The 26371-nt window shown below is 42.4% G+C and overlaps 1 protein-coding gene across 4 annotated transcripts in view; it reads right to left on the reverse strand.

The window, feature by feature from the left end:
• Window positions 1–26371, reverse strand: part of LOC105496304 (ribophorin II) — a 60089-nt gene that overhangs the window by 7211 nt on the left and 26507 nt on the right. For all 4 annotated transcript variants that reach the window (XR_011613372.1, XR_011613371.1, XM_011766629.3 and 1 more), the window contains exons 8-15: window positions 24035–24153; window positions 20682–20787; window positions 10422–10513; window positions 8597–8711; window positions 5681–5875; window positions 4389–4475; window positions 2055–2150; window positions 354–429 (exon numbers count right to left, since the gene is read on the reverse strand). Coding sequence is in view for 2 of the 4 variants with exons in the window: in XM_011766629.3 (XP_011764931.1) it covers window positions 354–429; window positions 2055–2150; window positions 4389–4475; window positions 5681–5875; window positions 8597–8711; window positions 10422–10513; window positions 20682–20787; window positions 24035–24153 (886 nt within the window). In the remaining 2 variants the exon portion in view is untranslated. The remainder of the gene's footprint in view (window positions 1–353; window positions 430–2054; window positions 2151–4388; window positions 4476–5680; window positions 5876–8596; window positions 8712–10421; window positions 10514–20681; window positions 20788–24034; window positions 24154–26371) is intronic.

Here is a 26371-nt window from a genome sequence, read left to right on the forward strand (position 1 = left end):
AAAGATAACCTTTGGAAACTGCATTAATGCTCTTCATCCAGGAAGATTGCTCAATGTAAAGATACGATAAGTGAGTAATCTCTGGAAATAAACAGGGTTATTAACTGAGGGTAAATGGTCTGCCAACAGTGGCGCAGTACAACGAAGTCCAATATAATGACAGCTGTTCTAAGTGATGGACCAAACAGGTTTATCATCATATTAACTGTCCTAAAAGGCCAGGAGGAAAAGGGAAATGTTATGCTATTAAGTCATTATAGTTAATAGGTTGTGGGTCTACTTAACAGGGCTTTTGTGTGGGCAGGCTAAATGTCAGAGGAGGTTAAATGGAATTAGCAGTCTGGGGCACTTACCAGCATGTCCCAGGTGAAATATAATCGTGCTAGGAGCGAAAGTGAAGTTGGAGACATTGGCACCAATCCGGATCCACTGAATGATGGGGAGAAATAAATTTAAAAGGCATTAGAACTTAAAAGGGAGGCAACACAAACCACGCCAATGCTAATCCCATCAACAGCCCCAAGGCTTCAATGTTCATGCATCCTAGAAAGACAGGGAATTCTTCCAAGTGACAACCACCCTATTATAAGCCCTCGGGAAAACCTGTTTCCTTTTTTCTTTAGAAAGGCATTCAGCACCTGCTCTCAAATGGGCTCATGTAACTCAAACCTGAACATCATTTTTAATGATGGCAAACCCTACTGTTTTAAAACAGGTGAGATCATGAAGCTGAAAGGTCAGAAACTGCATTTATAAGGTAACTGACACCCCCATTAAGTTCTCTAAGAATTGGTAAGATAAACCTGGCAGCTGGTGGCATTCATGCTTTTGCTGTTGGTTCCATGTCTTTTGAAATTCTCATCACTCAAATATAAGAACAGGTGCTCATACCCTAGGTCTGGTTTCTGAAAATCTGTAGCAAGGCTTTTAGATTTATCTAGATTTAAACAGTAATTCTTTTATTAAAAGCAACAAATTAATTAGGAACATAGGCAACTTTCCAAAAGTAAGATCTAATGAGTGTTTTCTCAAAATTCTCTGAGCTTTGAGGATATGCATTTATGTTTGTTTATAATTAGAAAAAAGAAAAAAACACAATTGGCTTAAAAAAAAATTCAAATGGTACTGAAAAGGAGAAAAGGTAAAAGTTACTTCCTCTACATTCTCCAGAATGTCCTCTCCTCAGAGATGACCAACACTAACACATGTCGCCTTTTAAAACTTACTTATTTTTTTTGACAGGGTCTCACTCTGTCACCCAGCTTAGAATGCAGGGCTCACTGCAGCCTCAACTTCCCAGGCTCATGTGATCTTCCCACCTCAGCCCCTCAAGTAGCCGAGACTACAGGCATACGTCACCATTAATTTTTTTTCTTTCTAATTTTCTAATTTTAGTAGAGATAGGATCTTGCTATGTTGCCCATGCTGAACTCAAACACCTGAGCTCAAGCAAGCCTCCCACCTCGGCCTCCCAAAGTGCTGGGATTACAGGCATGAGCCACCACACCGGGCCACCTTTTAAAACTTTACAGAGGATCATACTAAACACACTACCCTACCCCTTGCCTTTTTCACTCAGTAACACATCTTGGCAATCTTGTCCTATTGGCATATAAATCTATCCATTCTTTGAAAAGCTGCATATTATTCCATCGTATGGACTTTAGGTTGTTTCTGGTTTTCTGCCCCAAGCAGTGCTGAAATGCACAGCCTTTGTGTTGTTTTTTATAGCTACCAGCATCGGGTCTCACTCTGTTCACACTAGATCTCATCTGAACTCTCCTATAGCATCACAGTCCATCCACTTTTGTCATTCCTAGTGGCTGTTAAGTACTTTCTCATGCCCACTTGTTAATGGGGCAGTTTATTTGGCCACTCCTCCACAGTGGGAACTTTTGGTCACTCTAAAATGTCTTAAGCATCAGTTCAGGTCACAGCTGCTGGACCCCTCTGGAGCTTTGCTGAGGCCAAACAACACAGCCTCCTTTGGAAGGAATGCATCTGCTGGGTCTGGCGCCAGACGCATGCTGCCCACGCTAATTACGGCCACTCACCAGAGCGAAGAGCAGAAGCAACGGCGAGAGGATCAGGGCAGTGAATGTATTGGACACCACGGTGGGGGGCCTCTTCTCAGGCTCGCGGAACAGGTGCTGCCGAAAGACAAACCGAGAAGATTTAAGAATGTGCCCTTCCCAGCTGGGGCAGCCATGTATACCAGGGACCAAAGCATCAATGTCAGTCATGAAGAGGATATGCCACCCAGAGGCTATGGCATACTTGGCAACAAGTGGCCGCGTCGCCTTTTGCCTCTTCTCAATGCTGTCTTGATCCCAGAGGTCTCCCTTCCACAGAGACTACATCAACCCCAGCTCACTGCTTGGCCAACCCTTTATTCCCCTCAAAGACTCACTGCCATTTAGAGGCCAGAGAATGCAAGCCATCACGTGGCATCTGGCTAGTGCCAAAGAGGGTGCCCAGGTATATAGATGGCCTGAGTGACACGACTGAGGCAGGACTCTGGACTCGCAACGTTTCTGGGTTCCTAGGGTGGCCCTGGCATATGCTGCTGCCCCACTTAATTGGCTAATGGTGGTAACACCATCTCTTTTTAAAAGGTAACAGAGCCTCACTACAAATCTTTCCAACCATAATTCATCCCTCTCTCCCTGAGCCATGGCTCTAAGGAAGCCCTAAACAAATTTCCCGCTCTCATTTCTTCTTCTTTTTTTTTTTTTTAAAAGAGACAGGACCTCACTCTGTCACCCAGGCTGAAGTGTAGTAGCACCATCATAGCTCGCTGTAACCTCAAACTCCTGGGCTCAAAAGATTCTCCCGCCTTAGCCTCCCGAGTAGTTGGGACTACAGGTATGCGCCACCACACCCAGCTTAATTTTTAAATTCTCTGTAGAGACAGAGTCTCACTAGGTCTCGAACTCCCGACCTCAAGTGATCCTCCCTCCTTGGCCCTGCAAAGTGGGATTACAGGTGTTAGCCACCATGCCTGGCCCAACTCTGATTTCCAGAGTTAAACCAGAAGGCTGGACAAGCATTCTGATGATATTTCTTGGTTTTATTTTTTTTTCCCTGAGCAATTCTACGTGAATTCTCTTTACAACGCTCACCTAGATAGTGTGACCTAGCAGAAGCAGAAATGGTGTGGGAATCTGGAGACCTCTGTTTAGACCCAAACTGATATGTATGGCTGTGTGACCAGGAGGGAAGTCGCTGTCCCACTCTTCACCTCAGTTTCCAGCTGGAAAACTGGGGGTGGGGAGGGTCATGACCACCCTGCTAGGCTTGTAAAGATACTCTAAAGACCAAACGAAATAGTGCATTTGATTATGCTTTGTAAGCTGCAACTCATTATGCAAATAGAACTTTTCAAAAAAGATTTTTCCTCCAATGTGTCAACTTGTGCCTGCCTTTTCTGCTTGCCAATGCCCAGCCACTCCAGCTCCATGATGAGGCAGCCCCACTTGAGCCTCCTGTTCCTAAATTTTCACCTCTGCTCTTCTTTGCTGCCGCTGCCATTAAAGGATTTTCTAACATTATAGCAGCTGTTGCCACCTACTTCAGCCGGCACCCTTCATCATCATCACAATCACGCCTATCAGTTAGCTGCATTTTACGTTCTTAAATAATGCTGTACCAATATGAAGAGGAGTTTTATAAACAATCCTACTACTCTACCCTTTGGGCACTTGTTTTTTTTAAAGTGGAATGACAACAGGTAGTCTGTTTTTGACACTTCAACATTAATTTGTATGTAGGTTTCCAAGTACAATCATTTCTCAAGATTGCAAAATAGTCCACTGAGTGGATCCACCTCAGTTTCCTTAACCAGTACCCAAATAAAATTATTGTGTTTATTTTGTAAAGGGCTTTAGAAACATTTGAAAGCCTTTCTTTACTCATCTGTTATCAACTTTGATTCTCACAACAGTCCTGTGTGCAGGGCAGGACCAGGCTTGCTTATCCAAGGACTTGCCTAAGAAAGTAGAGCCCTATTCTCCCAGGTGAGTTTTCCCACCTGTCGCCCCATCAGCCCTGATTTATGCAGAAGCAGGGAGGATAAACGCTAAAACCATCTGCGCTCATAGCTAACAAGCTGTGGTCCGAGGGTTGAACCTGCTGGATGTCAGGAAAACCAGACTCAGGTTCTGATTTCATCTTCCACTCTCTGCTTTCTGGGGGTTAGTCACTGGACTCTTTAAACCTGTTTGCTCAGTTCAAAGATAGGGCTGCCATGTACCCTGCCTAATCCACAGGGTGTGAGGATCAAACTACCAAATATCATAAAACAAATTAAAGGGAGCAGAGACACAGTCCAGGGCTTTGCTGCCCTCTCTTCTCCCCCATGTTTAGCGGATAAGCCCTTTGGGATATACCTGAATTTCCTGTTTTGGAGTGAAAAGGTTCTGGGACAAGACAGTCGAGGGAGCTTCTTCCTCAGGGAACTTGATGACCACATCAGCCTAGAAAAATAACACAGTCTTTAAAAGCACAGGGCAGAGAAGTGAGTGAAACTCAACAGATAATATTCTCTGACTCACGTCTAAGACCATAACTGAAAAAAGGTCCAGGCAGTCCCAATCACTTCTGATCCATTAGCTGACAAATTGAGGCAGTAAAAACTTCAAGAACAAAACAAGTATTTGTTGAAAATGCTTTTTAGAGCAAGACTTCTAATTTTCTGCTGGTATAGTAGCCCCATAGAGCTGCTTAATACAAAAATCCCAGCTGGTACACAGGCTGTTACAGTTGCAATCAGAAACTGCTTGGTGTCCCTGGGAAGTGTGATTTAGTCACATTTGAAAAAGAGAGAAAGAAATGAGTATGTGCTCTGGTGCAAAAACAGCCTGAAGTCCAGGAGAAGAAAAGAAGTCTTGAATACCATACGAGAAAACGAGAAAACGCAGCTGCCCCTTTGTCTTGCAAAGTGAGTCAACCACCATTCAAAGCCTGCAATTTGGCCTCTGCCACCTTTCCAAGCTCATCACCTCCCGCTTTTGACAGGAGTCAGGTGCTCTGGCAAAACACAACCGCTCCCATCGCACTGAAAGCACCTTGAGCTTTCTGCAGGCTCTTCCTCAATGATCACCCCACAGCCCCAGATCTGATAAACTCTTGCCATTCTTCAACCCCTTGCTCAAATGCCCTGTCTTGCACGACATTTACTCTCATCACACCAATCCAAAGTGAGGCATGAAGGGAGGCACTATGTAAACGACAACATGCTACACATGGCTATTAGTTAATCAGTTAGTTGGTTATTAGTTAAAATTGTTATCAGAATTCAGATCTCATCTAAGAGCTATGCCATATCTCAAAGATCTTAACTTTCACATCTATGTAACCCCCATAGTGCCTTGCTATAATATGAACACGGCCTTTCTGTATAACGTTTATAGAAATTCACAGATACTAGCACTCACAAAAGTTTATACTTCCTTCACTCACTTAATATTTATTAAGCACGTACCATGTTGCCAAGCCATATGCATGACCCCAGGACTATTTATGGAGCCCGCACACAGTGCCTCACCTCCCAAGCTTCTTTATCACACTATAGGAGGCACAGGCAAGGCGAAGGTGAAGAGCCCCATGCCCCTGAAAAGGAGCCACCAGTGCCTGGGGCACAGCCACTGTCACCTGAGTCGGGGTACATTCAGGCACATACCACATTCCAGAGGATTGGGTTCTTCAAAGTAGCATCTCCAATGATTAAGTAGAGAGTGTAGGTGCCAGAGGCAGAGTCAAATTCGATCTTTCTTTCAGAGGTATCCAGTTCAAACTTGTACACGTTCTTGTTGTCTGGCTCGGCAACAAACACCACTTCCTGGCCAGTCTTCTGGTTATGGAGTCGGACGAATGTCTAGATGGAAGAATAATCCAACCTTTCATCTGAAAATTTCAAAATTCTCCCTGGGCCTAACATTGAATCCACCGGGCAGCAGACAGTTAGCTCTCTGTCACAGTGAGAGCTCTCAGATCTGCCAGACCTGCCCCAGAGAGCAGAAGGAGTGGCCATGCCACCCTAGTTCCTAGCTCAGAGATAACTTTTTGCTGGTACAAGGAAGTAAATTTAACTTATGGGTCCAGCCAACTCTCGACTAGTCGGAGGCTGAGTGCCCAGTTTGCGGATGATTTAAGCCCTTTGCTATCGCTGCAATTTCTTTTTCCCGCCAGCCTTTTGGTCACTTTGCTGCCCAATTAACTGCTTCACCAGAGGGTGAAAAGAAGGGAAATGAGGTGGAACTGTAAGAGGTCCATTTTCAATTTCCTAGTGCCTCCAGCTAAAGATTTAGTGAGGAGGCTTGGATATTGATAGTAAGGCAGAGTCCTAATCAAGCAGGGCAACCCAGTTTCATGGAGAGCGCCTCAGCTTGGAAGACAGACAGATTTGCTTCCACTACTTACTAGCTGAGCAAGTTACTTAACCTCCTTGTGCTTTGATTTCTTCAACTTTACAGCACAGAAATTAACTTCCAGATGTAGCATATCTGTGTGAAGATTTGCAATACCGTATGCTGAGCATTAGTGCAGGGAATGCTTTATGCTAGCTAGTCAACAAATAGTGGTTAATAGCAATACGATGGTAATGAGTCTAATCATTTTATCTCCCCTAATGGCACAAGAAAAAAAGGTATCTGCACATTAGAACTGGACCAAAACTTGATAACCACCCAGAGCTTTTCTTTCAGGTGTTTCAAAATAAAGAATTCAACAAGGCAGGTAGGTTTACAGATCCAATTTACAGATTATAAGGCACAAGCATTAAATGAGTTGGCATGGTGACAGAGCCAGCACTGCATCTACAGAAAATACACATCTCATTTGTTAATCTATACCTGAACAACAAAGAAACACCACCAAAGCATTTAGGGAAAGGGGCCCAGAGACATGAAGCATCCCAACTATAGCAATTAGTCTTGGCCAGGAATGGAATGGGGAGTCCAGATGCCAGATCTCCTTCAGGTTCATCCCCAAAATGCCACCTCCACCTGGAAGGTCTCTAAGCCATGATTCTACAACAGAATTTTGGATGAGACAAGTATTCAGTGAAAGTTACACTTCCTCACTAATTCTCCCTGCTCTAATCTGATCCTACCATTTAGTCTTCTAATTTCTTCTCTTTGTACAACTCTTCCTTCCCTTGTGCTATTTGGCCGGCAAATGTCATTCTGGTAAGAAGCTGGGAAATGGTAAGGGGCCAAAGTACTCAAAGGTCAGTTAGGTTTGGCTAAGGGCCCTAATCAAGCTGTCTGGAGTTTGGGAGTAGGGAGGAGAGAGGAGCAGAGGACTCCCGGGACTGTGGCAATAGAGGAACGTGCTCCTGGGGCACAAGTGCAACAGCTGCAGCTGCAAGAAACAGAAAGCAAGAAGGTTCCCAAGTAAATCAAGTTGCCTCTGAGGTCTGCCTGGAAGCTGCCTCAAGGCAACAACTCTGCTGGTCCTTGCTAAAGCATCGGTACGGGGTACCCCATACCAAACTAGGTACCGCATTTTTGTCTTTCAGCATTCAAAGTATTTATCTGAACCTTCCTTCACATAACACTAAAGGCAGGTTACTCTCCATCAAGGGGGATGATAGGTAGTGTGGGAGTGGGGATGTCTGATTGGACATGGGGCCATATTAGGTTCTCAGGGGAAAGAGTGTATGGTTCGAAAATCTTTTAAATAATAATTTTCATTACTCTATGAAAAAAATAAAGCCTACTGCTTTCATAACACAAAGTAGGCACAAGTTAAAAGGGCTATTCTTCAGAGTCCCACAAATACAAAATCTGCTTTGGCCAGAATAAAAAAAAAGCTTTGGGTCTTCTTTCGAAATTATTTCAGTATATTCCCTTATTTATTTATACATACATACATACATACCTATATACATACATACATACATACATACATACGAGGTCTCACCATATTGCCCAAACTGGTCTCCAACTCCTGGACGCGAGTGATCCTCCCACCTCAGCCTCCAAAGTGTTGGGATTACAGGCGTGAGCCACCATGCCTGGCCAGTATATTCCCTTTTTTAAATCAGAAAGAAAAAGCCTCAGGATGGATGCTGTAGCTCAGGCTTATAATCCCACCACTTTGGGAGGCTGAGGCAGGCGGATCACCTGAGGTCAGGAGATGGAGAACAGCCTGGCCAACATGGTGAAACCCTGTCTCTGCTAAAAATACAAAAATTAGCTGGGCATAGTAATGCATGCCTGTAGTCCCAGCTACTCAGGAGGCTGAGGTTGCAGTGAGCTGAGATCACACCACTGCACTCCATCCTGGGTGACAGAGCGAGACTCTGTCTGAGGGAGGGAGGAAGGAAGGACCTTAATTAAGTGCAAATCTGCTGAAGTACCTCTCCTCAATACCAGCTAATTTTTTAGAAAGAAGCGTGTATCCCAGGTGAAGGATTACAACCAGTAAAAGGGTGAGAGTGTCACGTGGGAGAACCTGATGGACTGTCAGGGTTCGGTCAAGATCTGAAAGCAGGAACGTGGAATTCTCTCTAGTCCATGTTACAGACCACATTGTAAACGCTAGTATCCATTCACATTTCAGGTTAAGAGAACTGTCTAGGCGTCTTCCTGACCTGGTGAGGAGTGAGTTCAGCACCAGTGTTCACATCTACCAGCTGGAAGAACAAGGCAAAGTTCTGGTGGCTGTCTGCGATGAATGTGCCCTTGGCTTTGGCTGGGTACGTCACCCTGAAAGAGGCATATAGAGTCAGTCTTCAGAGAGGATCAGTATATCTCTGAGAACAGGCGGAAAATACATACTTCACTTCATTGCCTAATCCTCCCTCTCCCATAGTAACACTTCTGTTGTGGACAGACAGATGTGGAGAACTGTCTGCAGCCTGGGGGCAAATTGGACTGATAAAGCCTGGACTGAGAAAAGCGCAGAATAAACTTCCAACAGGATCTGGGGAAATGCTGTGTGCAGATGCTTGTACCTCTGAGCTTTCAATTCAAGGACCTAAGGCTCTCAACTCCACCAAAGTCAGGCACCAGCGGAGCTCACGTGTGGCCTCTGCAGGCACACAGAAGAGCCGAGCTGGCAGAACCACAAGGAGAAATTATCACAGGATTGATGCCAGCAGCACACGTGAGCAAGGTAGAGAGACAAGACAGGTAGGAGACACAAAGGAAAGAAGGGTACTTTTGGCTTTGTCTTTTTTTAATGCCAAATTTTTTTCCTGGACACTGTTTCAATTTACTTTTCTGCCCTGAAACTGGGTTTTAAAAAGTCATTTTCCCAACAGGCAGACTTGATGAGGAAAACTTCTTTTCACAGCTATCTCCTGGGATTTTAGGGTAAGATGGCCAGGGAATAAACCAGCCAAATGGTTACAGAGCTCAGACCTGGCTTCATTTTATACTCATATTTTATATTTACTTATAAGTAAGACCAACTCTTCATCTATGCAGAGAATTAAACAGCAAAGTGCTCGCACAGACATTACTTCAGTGGATTCTCAAACAGTGCTCTTATCTCCAGTATCACTACAAAAATAGCCAAGCCAGAGACACAAAGGCCAACTCTACGTGATTTAAAAGGAACAGCTGCTTGGCTTCTAGCCTCTGGCTAACATCCCATTTTCAAAGAGCCTTAAGGGTTCACCCTACTGTCTTCTGGCCTCTATGGCTACCCTAGTTGAGTAAAGTTGGGGTCTGGACTATACCCAGAGATCTGGATCCCCCCTACGCCAGTAAGGATCTGGGGGAGGGCTGATGAGCAGGCTTCGTACAGCATTCTGGCCCAACTCTGATCAATTGTTAGTGTCTACTTAGAAGATTATGTTTAAAAAAAAGATTCTGAGGCTGTGTCTGAGTTTGGTGGGAGCAAATGCTCTATGACTTCTTAGTACTGCCTCCATGGACTTGGGAGGGGGAAATGGCAGCCCTAGTGCTGGGTATCTGCCATCTTAATTTTAAGCACCTACGAGGCTTCCAGCTAATTTCAGACCCATCATGGGCCAGAGAGACTTGCCATTAGGTCACTAAAAGCAAATTCAGGACTGTGATGATGAGATCGCACCGAATGTAAATTAATACCTTGCTTCCTTCACTGAGAAGGTCTTATTATCTTAAAAATTGTCATCTGAACTAAATAATATGCTTAGTGACATAGCTGACTCAGACTAACATCCTGAGGTAAGCGCTTTACCTTGTTGCGGACTGGTAATAAACAGTTTGTGCATGGACTAAACACTGGTATATAAAACCTCCAAATCCACTTAGATGCCTGGCAGAATCCCTGGTGCAGGACCAGTGGAACTACAGACTCTTTAATTTAGGGTGCAAGCTGGATGGCTGCTGATACAGAAATGATGCCTGGAGGGCTCAGTGCCTCAGCATACTCCTCTTAGCTCTTGAGCCTCAGCTCCCCGAGGGATCAGGTGGCATCCCACCTACCGGGTAGTTTTGGGTGCAATGCTCTGATCCTTATCCACAGTGGAAAGATCAACATTTGTGATGCCAACTTCAGTGGAGATCTTGACTCTGAGCTAGATGAAAATAGAGAAGACAGTTGCCAGGTCAACTGGTGGTGTACAGGAATTCACATGCAGATATAAAGTTTTCTATTCTTCAAGGTGAGAAAGGCATGACTCAGCCCAGTAAAGATTACTGACCCAGCCCAGTAATATTTCCAACCTCTCCCATTCCGAGGCCTAAAATGTCTTTTTCTGGCTTTGGATGGACGGTACACACCAAAAAAATAAATAAATAAATAAATAAATAAATAAATAAATAAATAAATAAATAAATAAAAGAAAAAGAAAAAAAGAAGAAAAAGGAAAAAAAAAAAGTAAATCATTTCATGTATCCTTTAAAATAAATAAGGGGAAAAATTCCTTAAGCAGTACCTTTCATTCGAATCAGTAAGAATTCGGTTCTAATGATAGCTAGGATTTATTGAGTGCTTACCATGTGAAAGGCACTGGTTTTGTAAAGACTATCTCATTTAATCCTCACAATTCTGTAAGGTATTGCTTTTCAGATAAGGAAATAAAAGATGAGAGAGATGAAGCTGCTCTGCTCAAGATCAGACCGCGAGGAAGTGATCAGGCCATTGTCGAGCTCAGGCACTCTGACTCAGAATCCACGCACTTCAGCTCCTTGTTAGACAGCCATGGTAGTTATCTGTACTGTTCTCCAAGTACTTCTCATTCTCCTTCTGAGCATGTGGTAGAATTCTACTTCCCTGCCCCCATGGAGTCAAGTGTGGCCAATGAAACGTGGGCAGAAGTGAAAACTTTAAGAATCAATGCGTGATTCTCTCTTTTCCTCTGACATGGACACAATGTCCAGATGCTTGATCCTTCAGCCAGGGTCCTGGAGCAAAGATATCATGAAGCAGAGCCTCCAGTTGACCACCTAAAGAATCTAGCATGGGCAAAAAATAAACCTTCGTTGTTTTAAGCCACTGAGATTGGGAGTTTGTTATAAGCACAAACCAATCCATGTTGACTCTTAGAGTGTTTGAATTCTGTATGTCCCGTATAAACATCTTCACAAAGAGGGACTAATGTCAATAAATAAGAAAATTTAAAATTAGATTAAAATCAATGTAAACATCCAAAAGAGACAGAAAACATGTTAAATTTCTGAATTAAAACCCAAGTTTGAATGTGCAAATTATGCAACCCCAAGGCGCTTTTATGTGCAAACAGATCTGTAAGCCTTCCAAATATTTGATAGGTTTGAATGTAACACTTAAGGAAATCCTTGCCAAATCCACTGGTTTATAGTCTAAGTCAGGATCAAGGAATAGAGATAAAGGGATGGGCAAATAATTGAAGGATAGCTTCGGCGGTTTTCTAAAATACCATATTGAGGTGTGACAACCTCAAATCAAGGGCAAAGAAGAAAAATTAAAAAGAGATAAAGATTCCTTTAATAAGAAAGTAATTCCTTCTAATAGCCTTCTTTCCTGCCTCTATAATAACTATTTTATGACAACAGCCTCAATTATCATGTTGAATAGAGGTGTTCTGTTTTGCTTAAAAAAAACTGTAAAGATTTATTACCAGAAGCTGTAACGATATTACCACCTACATTTGAATTCATAGCCACCTATTAGCAGAATTATGTTTAGGATCATTGCCTGTCATTGAGTCTAGGCAACTGGGTGAAATTATGGCAGTGGAGGAGGGAAGATGGCCCATCAGGCTGAATAGACACCCCCAAGAAGGGAGCTTGGAGCCTCTACTTTGGCTCTCTGGGCTCTCTGCTGAGTTAACAGCATTACAACTCACACAAGGATCAGAACCAGAGCAAGCTTTTTTGCATAAAGCACAACCCGACAAGTACTGACATTTCCACTGGAAGACAAACTGGAATGGAAGGCTCAGCCAAAGAAGTGGCCAGAGAGGTTTGATTTGACACCCGCTGAGAACACTTTCCCTGTAGTATGTGGAGCACCTATGTGCAGGGAATACACAGAGATGGCAAGAAATCCTTCCTGTTCCATACACAAACCATAATGACAATGAACCAGGTTGCTGCTTTAATGTATGTACAAAGTGTTATGAAAGCACAGGAGAAGGAACTGTGACCCAAGTCTGCCCATGGGTGGCCCCGACTGGGGAGTAGGAAACATTCCATAGCAAGAAGACTAAGGAGGAGGCTTGATGGGCTTAGCAGCCCTCCAATTTTGGGAGAGATAGGAGGATTAGCAATACTCTATGCTATAAAAAAATCTGTCTTCATAGTTAACTACTCTGCAATCTTCATCAACGTTAACTAGATAATTCCCTTGTTATTTCTGTAACTCACTCTTAAGAACTCATTCATTTAATTTGTAAATGTGATCTTGGAATCATCATCCCACTGAAATGTCCATAAACAGGAGACTAGCTAAATAAAGAATGATACATGCGTATTATTAATTACCATGGAGCAATTAAAAAGAACAGACTAGGCTGGGCATGATGGCTCATGCCTGTAATCCAGCACTTTGGGAGGTGGATCATTTGAGGTCAGGAGTTCGAGACCAGCCTGACTGACATGGCAAAACCTTGTCTCTACTAAAAATACAAAAAAATTAGCCAGACGTGGTGACGCATGCCTGTAGTCCCAGCTACTCAGGAGGCTGGGACAGGAAAATAGTTTGAACCCGGAAGGCGGAGGTTGCAGTGAGCCAAGATCACGCCACTGCGCTCCAGCCTGGGCAATAGGGCAAGGCTCCGCCTCAAAAGAAAAAAAAAAAAGAATTGTGTAAAGTCTTCAGTGTCTCCTAATGATAGCGATAAGGAAGCTATCAGCTTTTAGGTTTTCACTTAGAATCCTGGCTCTAAACTCTCAGCACTAACTTAGCCACTAAAGCCCGCTAATCAGGATCCAGCTTCGTGTGTGTTCTAAAGACATCCTGAGCATCACCCAACAATGCAGACACATGGAGTGAGCAAAGGGCAAACTGCAGTGAACTTGCATCATTCTTGGTTTGCTCTCAGCCCTAATTTAAAAAGCCTTCCTAAGTTACAGCTTTCTTTGTTGCACATAAACACCCGTAGGGCTGTTCTTAAATAGGGAACAGTTTAAAACAAATCCTTCTGCTCCTAAAATCTCACTATAAATGGGTCTCTGGAAACACTCAAAAGAAAAGCATTTTCATGCTACTCTTTTAAAGCAAATTTAGAAATAAAAATCGTAACTTTTTCCAAAGCCCTCTTTAAAGAGTTCAGTGTAGGAACCCTGTTGATTAGCTGCTTCTTCCTTCCAAGTAACACTGCAGGATTCATTTTTACAATAGGAAAGGGACTTATTTCTCTACTTGAAATGCAGCTAAGCCTGCTTTACACTGGATCATGCTATTCCTTTCTCTGCTTGCACCACATGCCATATACATCTCAAAAAATGTTCTAATGCCAGGAAATGCAGTCTTTCTGCTGGGAGTAATAACACCCCTGTTTAGCTTATTACTGTCAAAAATGATGGTGCATTAGGGGCAATTAATGCTAATGAAAGCTTCCAAAACCCATGCTTCCCCTGACAGCCAGTCCAATGTCAATGAGGGCTATTACAGGACTTCCACAACAAACCACCGTTAATGCACTCTGACCAATGTCGAGCATCTCCTGGGAGGACAAACAGGACCCAGTGACCTGCTCTGAGGCTCTAAGTGTGACTATTACTGAAATTACAAAGAAAATTTGCATATATGGCAAAGGTCAGAGCCGACTCTCTCTCCCTCTCTCTCTCTCACACACACACACAAACACACACACACACACACACACACACACACACCCCTCTAATGTAATAAGGAGGAAGACAGAAGATTTTGTAATGCTTACTCCATCACTAGGGAGGAAAAGGACAGCAAATGGCCTCAATGGGGGCTTATTATCATTGCATGAACAACACCTATTAGCCATTTCTGCTATTTTGTACTTAGATAATTTTTCCAACAATCACAGAAACACTTGGACAAACACCAGATTTGATGTCACAAAATGCCAAGCTGTTACAGTAATCAAGACGGCGTGGTATTGGCATAAGGACAAAAATACAGATTAATGAAATAGAATTATGAGTCCAGAAATCAACCCTTACATTTATGGTCAAGTGATTCCTACAAGGATGTATGTGCCAAGGCAATTCGTTAGGGAAAGCACAGTCTTTTCAACAAATGGTTCTAGGACAACTGCAAAATAAGACTGGACCCCCTACGTCACACCATACACAAAAATTAACTCACAATGAATCAGAAACCTAAGGGTAAGAACCAAAGTATAAAATTCTTTTTCTACTTTTGAACATAGCAGTAAATCTTCATAACTTTGGATCAGACAATGGTTTCTTAGACATGACACCTAAAGCACAAACAACAACAACAACAACAACAAAATTTTAAAACTGAACTTAATCAAAATTAAAATTTTTTATGCTTCAAAAGACAACATCATGAAAGTGAAAATACAACCTTCAGACTGCGAGAAAATATTTGCAAATCATGTATCTAATAAGGAACCTCTAACCAGAGAAACTCTTACAACTCAAGAATACAAAAAGATAATAAAAAGATAAAGACAAATAAAGATAAAGATAAATGAAAGGAAATAAGAGGTATATAGATTGTGGAAGGAAGCAAAAAAGACCAAAAACATTTTTTTCAATGGACAATGGATTTGAATAGACATTCTTTTAAAGAAGATATACAAAAGACCAATAAGCACATAAAGAGATACTCAACATTATTACCCATCAGAGAAATGGAAATCAAAACCATAATGAGATACCACTTTATACCCACTACGATGGCTAGAATCAAAAAGTCAGATAATAACAAGTGTTGGTGAGGATGTAGTAAAATTGGAACCCTCATACATTGCTGGTAGAAACGTAAAATGGTACAGCTGCTTTGAAAACTTGTTTCTTGAAAAGTGAAACACTGAGTTACCATATGATGCAAGAATTCTATTCCTAAGCATACACCTGAAAGAACTGTGTTCAAACAAAAAGTTATATACAAATGTTCACAGTAGCATTACTCATAAGAGCCAAAAAGGAGAAATACCTCAAATGTTATTAACTAATGAGTAGGTAAACAAAATGTGATATATCCATACAATGGAATATTATTTTGCCATAAAAAGAAATAAAGTACTAATACATGCTACAACATGGAAGAACCTTAAAAGTATTAGGTTAAGTGAAAAAACAAAAAAGCCAGACACAAAAGGTAACATATTGTATGATTCCATTTATACAAAATGTCCCAAATAGGCAACCAGAGAGAAAGAAAGCAGAAAGTAGGAGCAGAGAACGGGAGTGACTACTAAAGACATAACGCTGCTCTCCAGGGTGATAAAAATATTCTGGAATGGCATTCTGGTAAGGGTTGCACACGCCTGTGAATATACTAAAAACACTGGATTGCCTAGTTTAGTTTAGTTTAGTTTTTTTTTTTTTTTTGGCAGAGACGGGGTTTTACCATGCTGACCAGGCTGGTCTCGAATTCCTGATCTCAGGCGTTCCACTCGCCTCGGCCTCCCAAAGTGCTGGGATTATAGGTATAAGCCACGCACTCAGTCTTTTTGTTTTTTTGAGACAAGGTCTCACTCTGTTGCCCAGGCTGGAGTGCAGTAGTGTGATCACAGTTCACTGCAGCCTCAAACTCCTAGGCTCAAGGGATCCTCTTGCCTCACCCTCTCAAGTAGCTGGGACTACAGGTACATGCCACCATACCCGGCTAATTTATTTTTAAATTTTTGGTAGAGATGGGATCTCCCTGTGTTGCCCAAGTTGTCTCTAACTCCTGGGCTCAAGTGATCCTCCCGCCTCAGCCTCCCAAAGTGCTGGGACGCTTGTCTCTAACTCCTGGACTCAAGCGATCCTCCCTCCTCAGCCTCCTAAAGTGCTGGGATGCTTGTCTCTAACTCCTGGGCTCAAGTGATCATCCCACCTCAGTCTCCCAAAGTGCTGCGATTACAAGCATGGTGGCTCATGCCCAGTCTGAATTACATACTTTAAATTGATAAATTTTATGGTATGAGAATTATACCTCAATAAAGCTGTTATTAAATCAATAAATAAAAGCTAAGTCTCGGCCAGGCCTAGTGGCTCACATCTGTAATCCCAGCACTTTCGGAGGCCGAGTGGGGGAGTGGATCACCTGAGGTCAGGAGTTTGAGACCAGCCTGGCCAACATGGCAAAACCCCATCTCTACTAAAACTACAAAAAAATTAGCCTGGCAAGGTGGTGTGCACCTGTAATCCCAGCTCCTCAGGAGGCCAAGGCAGGAGAATCAGTTGAACCCAGGAGGCGGAGACGAAGGTTGCAGTGAGCCAAGATCGTGCCACTGTACTCCAGCCTGGACGACAGAGTGCGATTCCGTCTCAAAAAAAAAAAAAAAAAAAAAAAAAAAAAAGCTAAGTCTGGAAGATTGCCAAAGTTCTGAAGGGCCCGCAATGTGGGAAAACGTCTTTACACCACTCCATCCTGTTCTTCCTCTAAGTGATGCTAGATGGGAACCAAGCACTGAAAAAATAAGATTTAGGCCGGGCATGGTGGCTCACGCCTGTAATCCCAGCACTTCTGGGCGGATCACAAGGTCAACAGATCAAGACCATCCTGGCCAACATGGTGAGACCCCGTCTCTACTAAAAATACAAAAATTAGCTGGGTGTGGTGGCGCATGCCTGTAGTCCCAGCTACTCAGGAGGCTGAGGCAGAAGAATTGCTTGAACCTGGGAGGCAGAGGTTCCAGTGACCCAGGATTGCACCACTGCATTCCAGCCTGGCAACAGAGCGAGACTGTCTCAAAATAAATAAATAAATAAATAAATAAAATAAGAAGAAGAAGATTTAGTTTCCATCCATAGGAGTTCTCAGCCCAGTGAAAAAGCAATGCAGGTGGTGGTTCACGCCTATAATCCCAGTACTTTGGGAGGCAAAAGTGGGCAGATCACTTGAGCCCAGGAGTTCAAGAGCAGCCTGGGCAACATGGCAAAATCCAGTCTCTAGAAAAAAATACAAAAATTAGCTGGCATGGTGGTACATGCCTGTAGTCCCAGCTACCTGGCAGGTTGAGGTGGGAGGATCGCCTGAGCCCAGTAGGTCAAGGCTGCAGTGAGACATGATCACACCAGTGCACTCCAGCCTGGATGGTAAAATGAGACCTTGTCTCAAAAAAAAAAAAAAAAAAAGAAAAAGAAAAAGCAATGCATATAAACAATGGTAATATAATGCAATAAGTACAACTATAGACAGGGTGTAAAATACTACAGCAACAAAAATGAACTTCGGATAGACCGAAGCCTCAAATATAAGGGGAAAACAACTTAAAAACTGTTCAGAAGACACTGGAGGGCCAGGTGCAGTGGCTCACGCCTGTAATCCCAACACTTTGGGAGGCCAAGAGTTGGAGACCAGCCTGGCCAATACGGCAAAACCCTGTATCTACTAAAAATGCAAAAATTAGCCGGGTGTGGTGGCACATACCTGTAGTCCCAGCTACTTGGGAGGCTGAGGCAGAAGAACTGCTTGAACCCGGGAGGCAGAGGTTGCAGTGAGCCAAGATCGCGCCACTATACTCTAGCCTGAGTGACAGAGTGAGACTCTGTCTCAAAAATAAATAAAAAGAAAAAAGAAAAAACTGGAGAATATCTTTTTGACTTTGGGGTAGCACAGGATCATCTTAAAGAAGACACAAAAAACACAGACTAGCAAAAAACTTATATTTTATTTATTTACTTATTTTTTTGAGACAGTCTCGCTCTGTTGCCCAGGCTGGAGTGCGGTGGTGTGATTTGGGCTCACTGTAACCTCCACCTCCCAGGTTCAAGTGATTCTCCTGCTTCAGCCTCCCAAGTAGCTGGGATTACAGGTGTGTGCCACCACGCCTGGCTAATTTTTGTATTTTTAGTAGAGCCAGGATTTTGCTATATTGGCCAGGCTGCTCTTGAACTCCTGGCCTCAAGTGATCCACCCACCTCAGCCTCCCAAACTGCTGGGATTACAGGCATGAGCCACCTCACCTGGCCCCAGGAAAAGATGCTTAAATTAAGCTTCATTAAAATTAAATTTTGTGCATCAAGAGATGCCATAAAGCAATTCTAGGGGAAGATATCCTATGCTCACAACTAAACATATATCACTCCTAAAAATCAGTAATAAGACTAACAAACCAAAAGAAAACCAGGCAAAGATATGAAACAATTCACTAGAAAGGAAACCTAATTGGCTAATAAATACAAAAAAAGATGTTTAACTTTACCAGTAACCAAGGAAAGACATTAAAACAAGATACCTTTTCATATGCATCAGATTACCAAAACCTAAAAATATCAAATATTGGTACGAATATGGAGAAAAGAGTAATTTGGTGACTGTAACAACAAAAGACTCATGGAAAAGACAATCAGAGGTGGGATCAATAGGACCTGGTAACTGACTAGAAGGTAGAAGTCACAAGAAAGGAAGGGGTTTAGAACTGTGAGGTATAAGCCTGGCATTTAAGATGGACTGGCAGTAGAGGGAAGAAGAGGTTTCAAGAAAAAAAAAAAAAGAACTTTCCTTTTAATATGTTCAGTTGCAAATACGTCCTCTTAACGTAGGAAACTAACATTAAAAGAATGTGGATTTGAAAGGATCAAGGCACACCCTACAATAGTTTCTATCCATAGTGAACGGACTAAGATCAGATGTCTCATGCTTAAAAGGTCAACACATGAGGTGGACAGATTCGAGTTCCAGAAAACATCTTCCTTTCTGCCAAACTTTAAATGCAAGTGTTGCATCTATCTATGGGAAGTAATGCCCCATTTTTGAAAAGGTCAAACTTTCTAGCTGTTAATTCTGTCATTAAAAGAAAGCAAGTGTCACAGGAGCCAATTTAAGGAGCTCTCCAAAGGCCAAACCTAGGATAAAATGAGCAACAAGATAAATGACAGTCATGGATCACAATGTATATAGTAAAATAAATATCCATGATGCAATTATTGTAAACATATGAATTATAGATAATATATTACATTACAAACATGTTACGATAAAGAATTATTATAGTTATAAATAAATAAACAGGATAAAAAACAGTTATTTTCTTACAGTATTCCAATTTTAAAAATGTAGAACCAATGAAAGAGAAAATCACCCTTTGGCAAACACCACAGTAATAACTATTACAGACAAGATCATGAAGATCCTTACAGAGTCTCAAAGTATCACCCCACAAGACACTTAAATACAAGCAGAAAAACAGCAACTTTACAGCAGAGAAACCTAGCACACAATCACCTTACTCAAGTGATCAAGGTTAACATTACCTGTAATGAGACATATCAACATCATATACTTCATGCTCTGAGTAGGGCAGAGCATTACTTTTGGGATAGAACTGAGGAAAATGCATGACCCGAATCCGATCATGAAGAAACATCAGACAAACACAAACTGAGAGACATTCTACAAATTGAGAGCCAGTTCTCTTCAAGCATCAAGGTCATGAAAGACAAAGAAACCATCTTAAATTGGAAGTAAGAAAGTAGGAAAATGTGTAACTCATCTTAAATAAACTTCTATCTAAAAAGATTACAATGAAAGCCACGGTGCCAGATGGGGTAAATTTCAATTAGCTGGGAAAAATACTCATGTGAACTACCTCATTCCCACAAAGCATCAGGTATATAAGGCTTTCTATCCTTAAAGCTACTTTGACCTTTAACCCAGCTAGAGTTAGCTAAACATCTGAAACACAGTTCATTATAAAAGATTACCGATTTTCTTTTATCCTTTATCCAAATAGCTTCATTATAGTGTTATATATGTGTCATTTGATGCTTTTTGTCATCTACTTGGCATCAAGCACTTTTCTAAACCCACCAAAGCCTATCACACAAAACACTTTAAGAGTTTAAGCCTCGGTGGAATTATGGGTGATTTTTATTTTTTCCACTAACTAAATTTCATGTAAGATAGTAATGCTAAATTATAATGGAAAATGAAAAACTTACAAATAAAATAAAATTCACTATGACCAAGTTCTTGAGTTACTGCCTTGGCTAAGCCTGTCAAACAGCAAAGATTGAACGCAGCCCTCGCTCCACATAAACGCATTAGCTTGGTTGTAGATAAAACTCAATGGACCAGACGATTAATACAGTGTCAGTGTGGCCATTTCCTTGGATATACTAACATGGCAATGGGAAGGAAAGAAAAACACCTACCTCTACGGTATTTGCAATGTAACGGTTGTCACCTTCAACTTTGACAAGGAAGTCATAATAACCACTGGAAAATTTGACGTTCATGAAGTTTAGTTCAAAAACATCCCTGTTAAGAATGACAATGGGCTTAGCAAGAACTCAGGTAGGAAAGTCATGGATATAACAAACAGGAGCTACAAAATGTCTCCTGAAGACTGTTCAAGGCTAGCCCACTCCCTACCTTTTTGACTTCCCACCTCACTTGGGCAATCTCATGCTTATTTTATTTTATTTTATTTATTTTGAGACAGGTTGTCACTTTTATTTTGAGACAGGTTCTCACTCTGTCACCTAGGCTGGAGTACAGTGGCGCGATCACAGCTCACCACAGCCTCAAACTCCTAGGCTCAATTGATCCTCCCACCTCAGCCTCCCCAAAAGTTGGGACGGCAGGCACACCCCATCATGACCAGATAATTTTGGGGTTTTTTTGTAGAGACAGGGTCCTGAGATCAAGTGATCCACACGCCTCAGCCTCCCTAAGTGCAGGCTGGGGCGTGAGCCACCGTGCCCAATCCTCATGCTTAATCACAGATTGGAATGTGGAGAAAAGTATCTAAAATGAACACCTCTAGGTTTCCTACATTTTCTTTTCCTTTGTTACTCCCATCACTCCTAAAATTCAAACTCCTTCTGGTAGCTTTCCACAGTGTAATGTAAAATTGGGAAGTTTTTTTTACAGTATGATCCCAATTATGTTTCACAATGACAACAACAAAAATGTAGAAGAAAATACTCCAAAATGTACAAAGAGGTTGGTGTACAATAGTATAATTGTGGCTAATTTTTTGGTATAATTTCGACCTTTCCATGCTTATGATTAAGAAATGCATTTTCTCTCTAAAATTGAAAACTCCTGATCTCAATAACTTACAAACTAATTTAACACTTCAAAAAGTTCCATACAGGGCCAGTGGCTCACGCCTGTAATCCCAGCACTTTGGGAGGCCGAGGCAGGCGGGTCACTTTTGGTCAGGGGTTCAAAACCAGCCTGGGCAACATGGTGAAACCCCATCCCTACTACAAATAAAAAAAAATTAGCCGGGTGTGGTGGCGGGTGCCTGTAATTCCAGCTAATTGGGAGACTGAGGCAGGAGAATTCTTTGTACCTGGGAGGCAGAAGTCACAGTGAACTGAGATCACGCCACTGCACTCCAGCCTGGGCAACAGAGTGAGACTGTCTCAAAAAAAAAAAAAAAAAAAAAAGCAGTTAGCTGGGAAAAACACTAATTCATATAAAAATTGACCCTTAATTTTTTTCTTTTAGAGACAGGTCTTACTATGTTGCCCAGACTGATCTTAAGCTCCTCAGTTCAAATGATCTTCCTGCCTCAACCTCCAAGTAGCTGGGACTACAAGTACCTGCTACTGTGCCCAGCTTTACCTTTAATTTTTTGTTTTTGTTTTTGAGACAGAGTCTCTCTCTGTCACCCAGGCTAGAATGATATGGTATGATCATGGCTCACTACAGCCTAGACCTCCCAGCCTCAAGCGATCTTCCCACCTCAGCCTCCCAAGTAGCCGGAACTATAGGCGAGCCACCATACCCAGTAAATTGGGCCTTAGTTTTTAAAAAATTACATAGCAATAATATGCAGTCATTGAAAATCATTGTAAAGGCCGGACATGGTGGCTCACACATGTAATCCCAGCACTTTGGAGGCTGAGGTGGGAGGAGCACCTGAGGTCACATGCCTGTAATCCCAGCCACTGGGGACGCTGAGGCAGTTAGAGACCAGCCTGGCCAACATGATAAAACCCCATCTCTACTGAAAATACAAAAATTAGCCAGGTGTGGTGGCGGGTGCCTGTAATCCCAGCTACTCAGGAGGCTGAGGTAGGAGAATCATTTGAACCTGGGAGGTAGAGATTGAAATGAGCCGAGAACACACCATTGCACTCCAGCCTGGGCAACAAGAAGAAAACTCCATCTCAAAAAAAAAAAAAAAATTGTAAAAGAATATTTAATCCTATAAAAAGAAGTTTGTGTTTGGGAGGCCGAGGTGGGTGGATCACGAGGTCAGGAGATTGAGACCATCCTGGCTAACATGGTGAAACCCCATCTCTACTAAAAATACAAAAAATTAGCCAGGCATGGTGGCAGGCGCCTGTAGTCCCAGCTACTCAGGAGGCTGAGGCAGGAGAATGGTGTGAACCCAGGAGGCGGAGCTTGCAGTGAGCCAAGATCGTGCCACTGCACTCCAGCCTGGGGGACAGAGCGAGACTCTGCCTCAAAAAAAAAAAAAGAAGTTTGTGGCACATTGTTACATATAAAGCATATCCTGATTTTTTTTTTTTTTTTTTTAAATAGAGATGGAACCTCACTGTCACCCAGGCTGGAGAGCAATGGCGCCATCTCAGCTCACTGCCAACCTCTGCCACCCGGGTTGAAGCGATTCTCTTGCCTCAGCCTCCGAAGTAGCTGGGACTATAGGCATGCGCCACGACGTCTAATTTTTTGTATTTTTAGTAGAGATGGGTTTTCGCCGTGTTGACCAGGCTGTTTTTGAACTCCTGACCTCAAGTGATCCACCCACCTCGGCCTCCCAAAGTGCTGGGATTGCAGGCGTGAGCCACTACACCCGGCCCCCATCTCTAATTTTAAAAAAAATTTTTTAAAAAGGCCAGGTGCAATGGCTCACACCTGTAATCCCAGCACTTTGGAAGGCCGAGGTGGGTGGATCACTTGAGGTCAGGAGTTCGAAACCATCCTGGCCAACATGGTGAAACCCTGTCTCTACTAAAAATACAAAAAATTAGCCAGGCATGGTGGCGGGCACCTGTAATCCCAGCTAGTCGGAAGGCTGAGGCAGGAGAATTGCTTGAATCCAGGAGGCAGAGTTTGTGGTGAGCTGAGATTGCACCATTGCATTCCAGTCTGGGCAACAAGAGCAAAACTCCGCCTCAAAAAAAAAAAAAAAAAAAAAGTTAGCAAAAGTTATCTCTGAATGGTAGATTTATGGGTGAGTTACATTTTCTTTTTTGTGCTTTTCTGTATTTTTCCTATAATAAACATTTATCAGAAAAAAATCGATAAATATTAAATTTTAAAATAGCTACTTATATCACAACAAGACAGAGCCAACTAGAAATAGAGAATGAAACAGTAAAACCAAATGATCTTCATTTTAAAAATCATTTTCTTATATTTAATTGTAGGCTTTTGATACTAGTAGATCAAATTTACCTAACTGAAACTTCGGTAAATTTGGTTTTATGATCATGGTGACATCTATATTAATGTTACACTGGCTGCAGGCTAACTTTCCAAAACAAAGAGGTCAGCGCCCTGCCAAAACACGGCCAAGACTTACCCTACAGGGGTGAAGGATGTCTTCTGGAGGACAGTGGCTCTGGAAGCAACGGATTTAGCATGTTCTAGTTTAACAGTGGCCTGAGTCAGAGGCTGAGACAAAACATTGGTGACTTGCAACTGGAAATAAATAAAAAATTATTTGTTACAACAAAGGCTACAGGAGCAGAGAATTTTGTTACTGGGGTGCTTTATCTATAGGTTGTAAGCTCTGCAGGAGAGCAAACCCCTGCTTTGGGAAATCTTCACAGACCTTGGGTCTGCTGCCTAATCCTAAAATGGATTATTACAGGTGTGAGTCACCACACCTGGTCAATATATTTCCTTCTTTCTGATTCCCTATTCTATCCACTCTGCTACAGAATCTTTAAAAGAATTTATCAGACTGGGCATGGTGGCTCATGCCTGTAATTGCAGTGCTTTGGGAGGCTGAGTCAGGAGGATCACTTGATGCCAGGAGTTCAAGACCAACGTGGGCAACATGGCAAGACGCCGTTTCTACTAAAAAAAAAAAAAAAAAAAAAAAAAAGGTTTTTTAAACTAAAAAATTAGCTGGGCATGGTGTCATGTGCTTATAGTCCCAGATACTGAAGAGGTTGAGGCAGGAGGATTGCTTGAGCCCAAGAGTTAGCATGAGCTATGACTGTGCCACTATACTCCAGCCTGGGAAACAGAGGGAAACCCTGTCTCTGAAAAAGAAAAAAATAAATGTCTCAGCCAGGCTGGGTGCAGTGGCTCACGCCTGTAACTGCAGTACTTTGGGAGGCCGAGATGGGAGTGATTATCATTTAAGGCCAGGAGTTTGGGACCAGCCTGGGCAACACAGTGAGACCTTGTCTCTACCAAACAAATAAATAAATAAATCAGCCAGAAAAATACTTTAGGATGGTACCAGCAATGGGAAAATTAAAGAAATATGGATAACATTAATAACTATCATTTGTTGAAAGTCAACTACATGCATATACCAGGCTAGGCCCTTTACATATATTCTCCTATCAATAGTATGACACAGATAGAATAATCCTTATTGCACAGGTGAAGAAACAAGCCATAAGAGGTTAAGGGACTGCCAAAGGTCACATGGCCGGTTAAGTAGTTGAGCCAGGACTCAAACCATCTATTTAGTTTCCGAGTCAATTATTTTTCCACTTTGTCCTCTTAGCCCCTCTTGACTCACAGCAAACTATGTTCATCGGGTTACTTTCTACCCAAGTCTTTGTTGAGGGTATACAAGTTGTATGTAGAGAGAAAATGGGCAATTTTGAAGAACAGGGTACTCACTCAGGAGGCTATCTGCAGGGGCCACCAAAGTAGATCTAATGGGACAGACAGGACTGTCCTAAGTGGAAACCCAACACTTAAGACATAAAAATAAAATGCTAATTTCTCATGAAGATCTTAGCTTATCACTGGTTCCCAAACAACAGCAACAAAATGCCTCATTTGAGATGAAAGTTCTAAGCATATTCAAGATCTGTGCATTTGCTCTGTTCAAAGAGTTAACACAAAGGAGAAGTCTATGCTTACTGCTGAGTGAAAGGGAGGACTGTGCTATAAAGAGGCAAAAAGATATCCCATCAGGACCAGGGAAGAAGAGAACTGATCAACCATAAACACCAGAATTACTTGAGAATTAAAACAGCTGTTGTAAAATAATATAGTTAGAAAATTTGGGTACTGGAGGAAGTCTATGCTGCAGTGGGCCATGATCGTGCCACAGCACCCCAGCCTGCATGATACAGCGAGACCCTGTCCAAAAAAACAAAACAAAACAAAAAAATACGATAAAGAAAGTTTGGTATTGGGAAAAACATTTTAGAAGCAAGACTTCTCTATACATCTGGAGTTACAGGCCTAGAAATGCAATATTCCTGCACTTATTGAAAGCCTATACTTTTTTTTTTTTTTTGAGACAGGGTCTCGCTCTGTCACCAGGCTAGAGTGCAGTGCCGCAATCTCGGCTCACTGCAACCTCCGCCTCCCAGGTTCAAGTGATTCTCCTGCCTCAGCCTCCTGAGTAGCTGGGACTACAGGTGCCCACCACCATGCCCTGCTAATTTTTGTATTCTTAGTAGAGACGGGGTTTCACCATATTGGCCAAGATGGTCTCAATCTCTTGACCTCGTGATCCGCCTGCCTCGGCCTCTCAAAGTGCTGGGATTACAGGCGTGAGCCACTACGCCCAGCCAAGCCTGTACTATTTAAAATCCTCTAGGGAGAGGCCAGGCACGGTGGCTCATACCTGTAATCTCAGCACTTTGGGAGGTTAGTTCAAGGCCAGCCTGGCCATCATGGCAAAACTCCATCTCTACTAAAAATACAAAAATTAGCCAGG

This window comes from Macaca nemestrina, chromosome 15 (assembly GCF_043159975.1).
Source record: "Macaca nemestrina isolate mMacNem1 chromosome 15, mMacNem.hap1, whole genome shotgun sequence".
Lineage (NCBI taxonomy): Eukaryota > Metazoa > Chordata > Mammalia > Primates > Cercopithecidae > Macaca > Macaca nemestrina.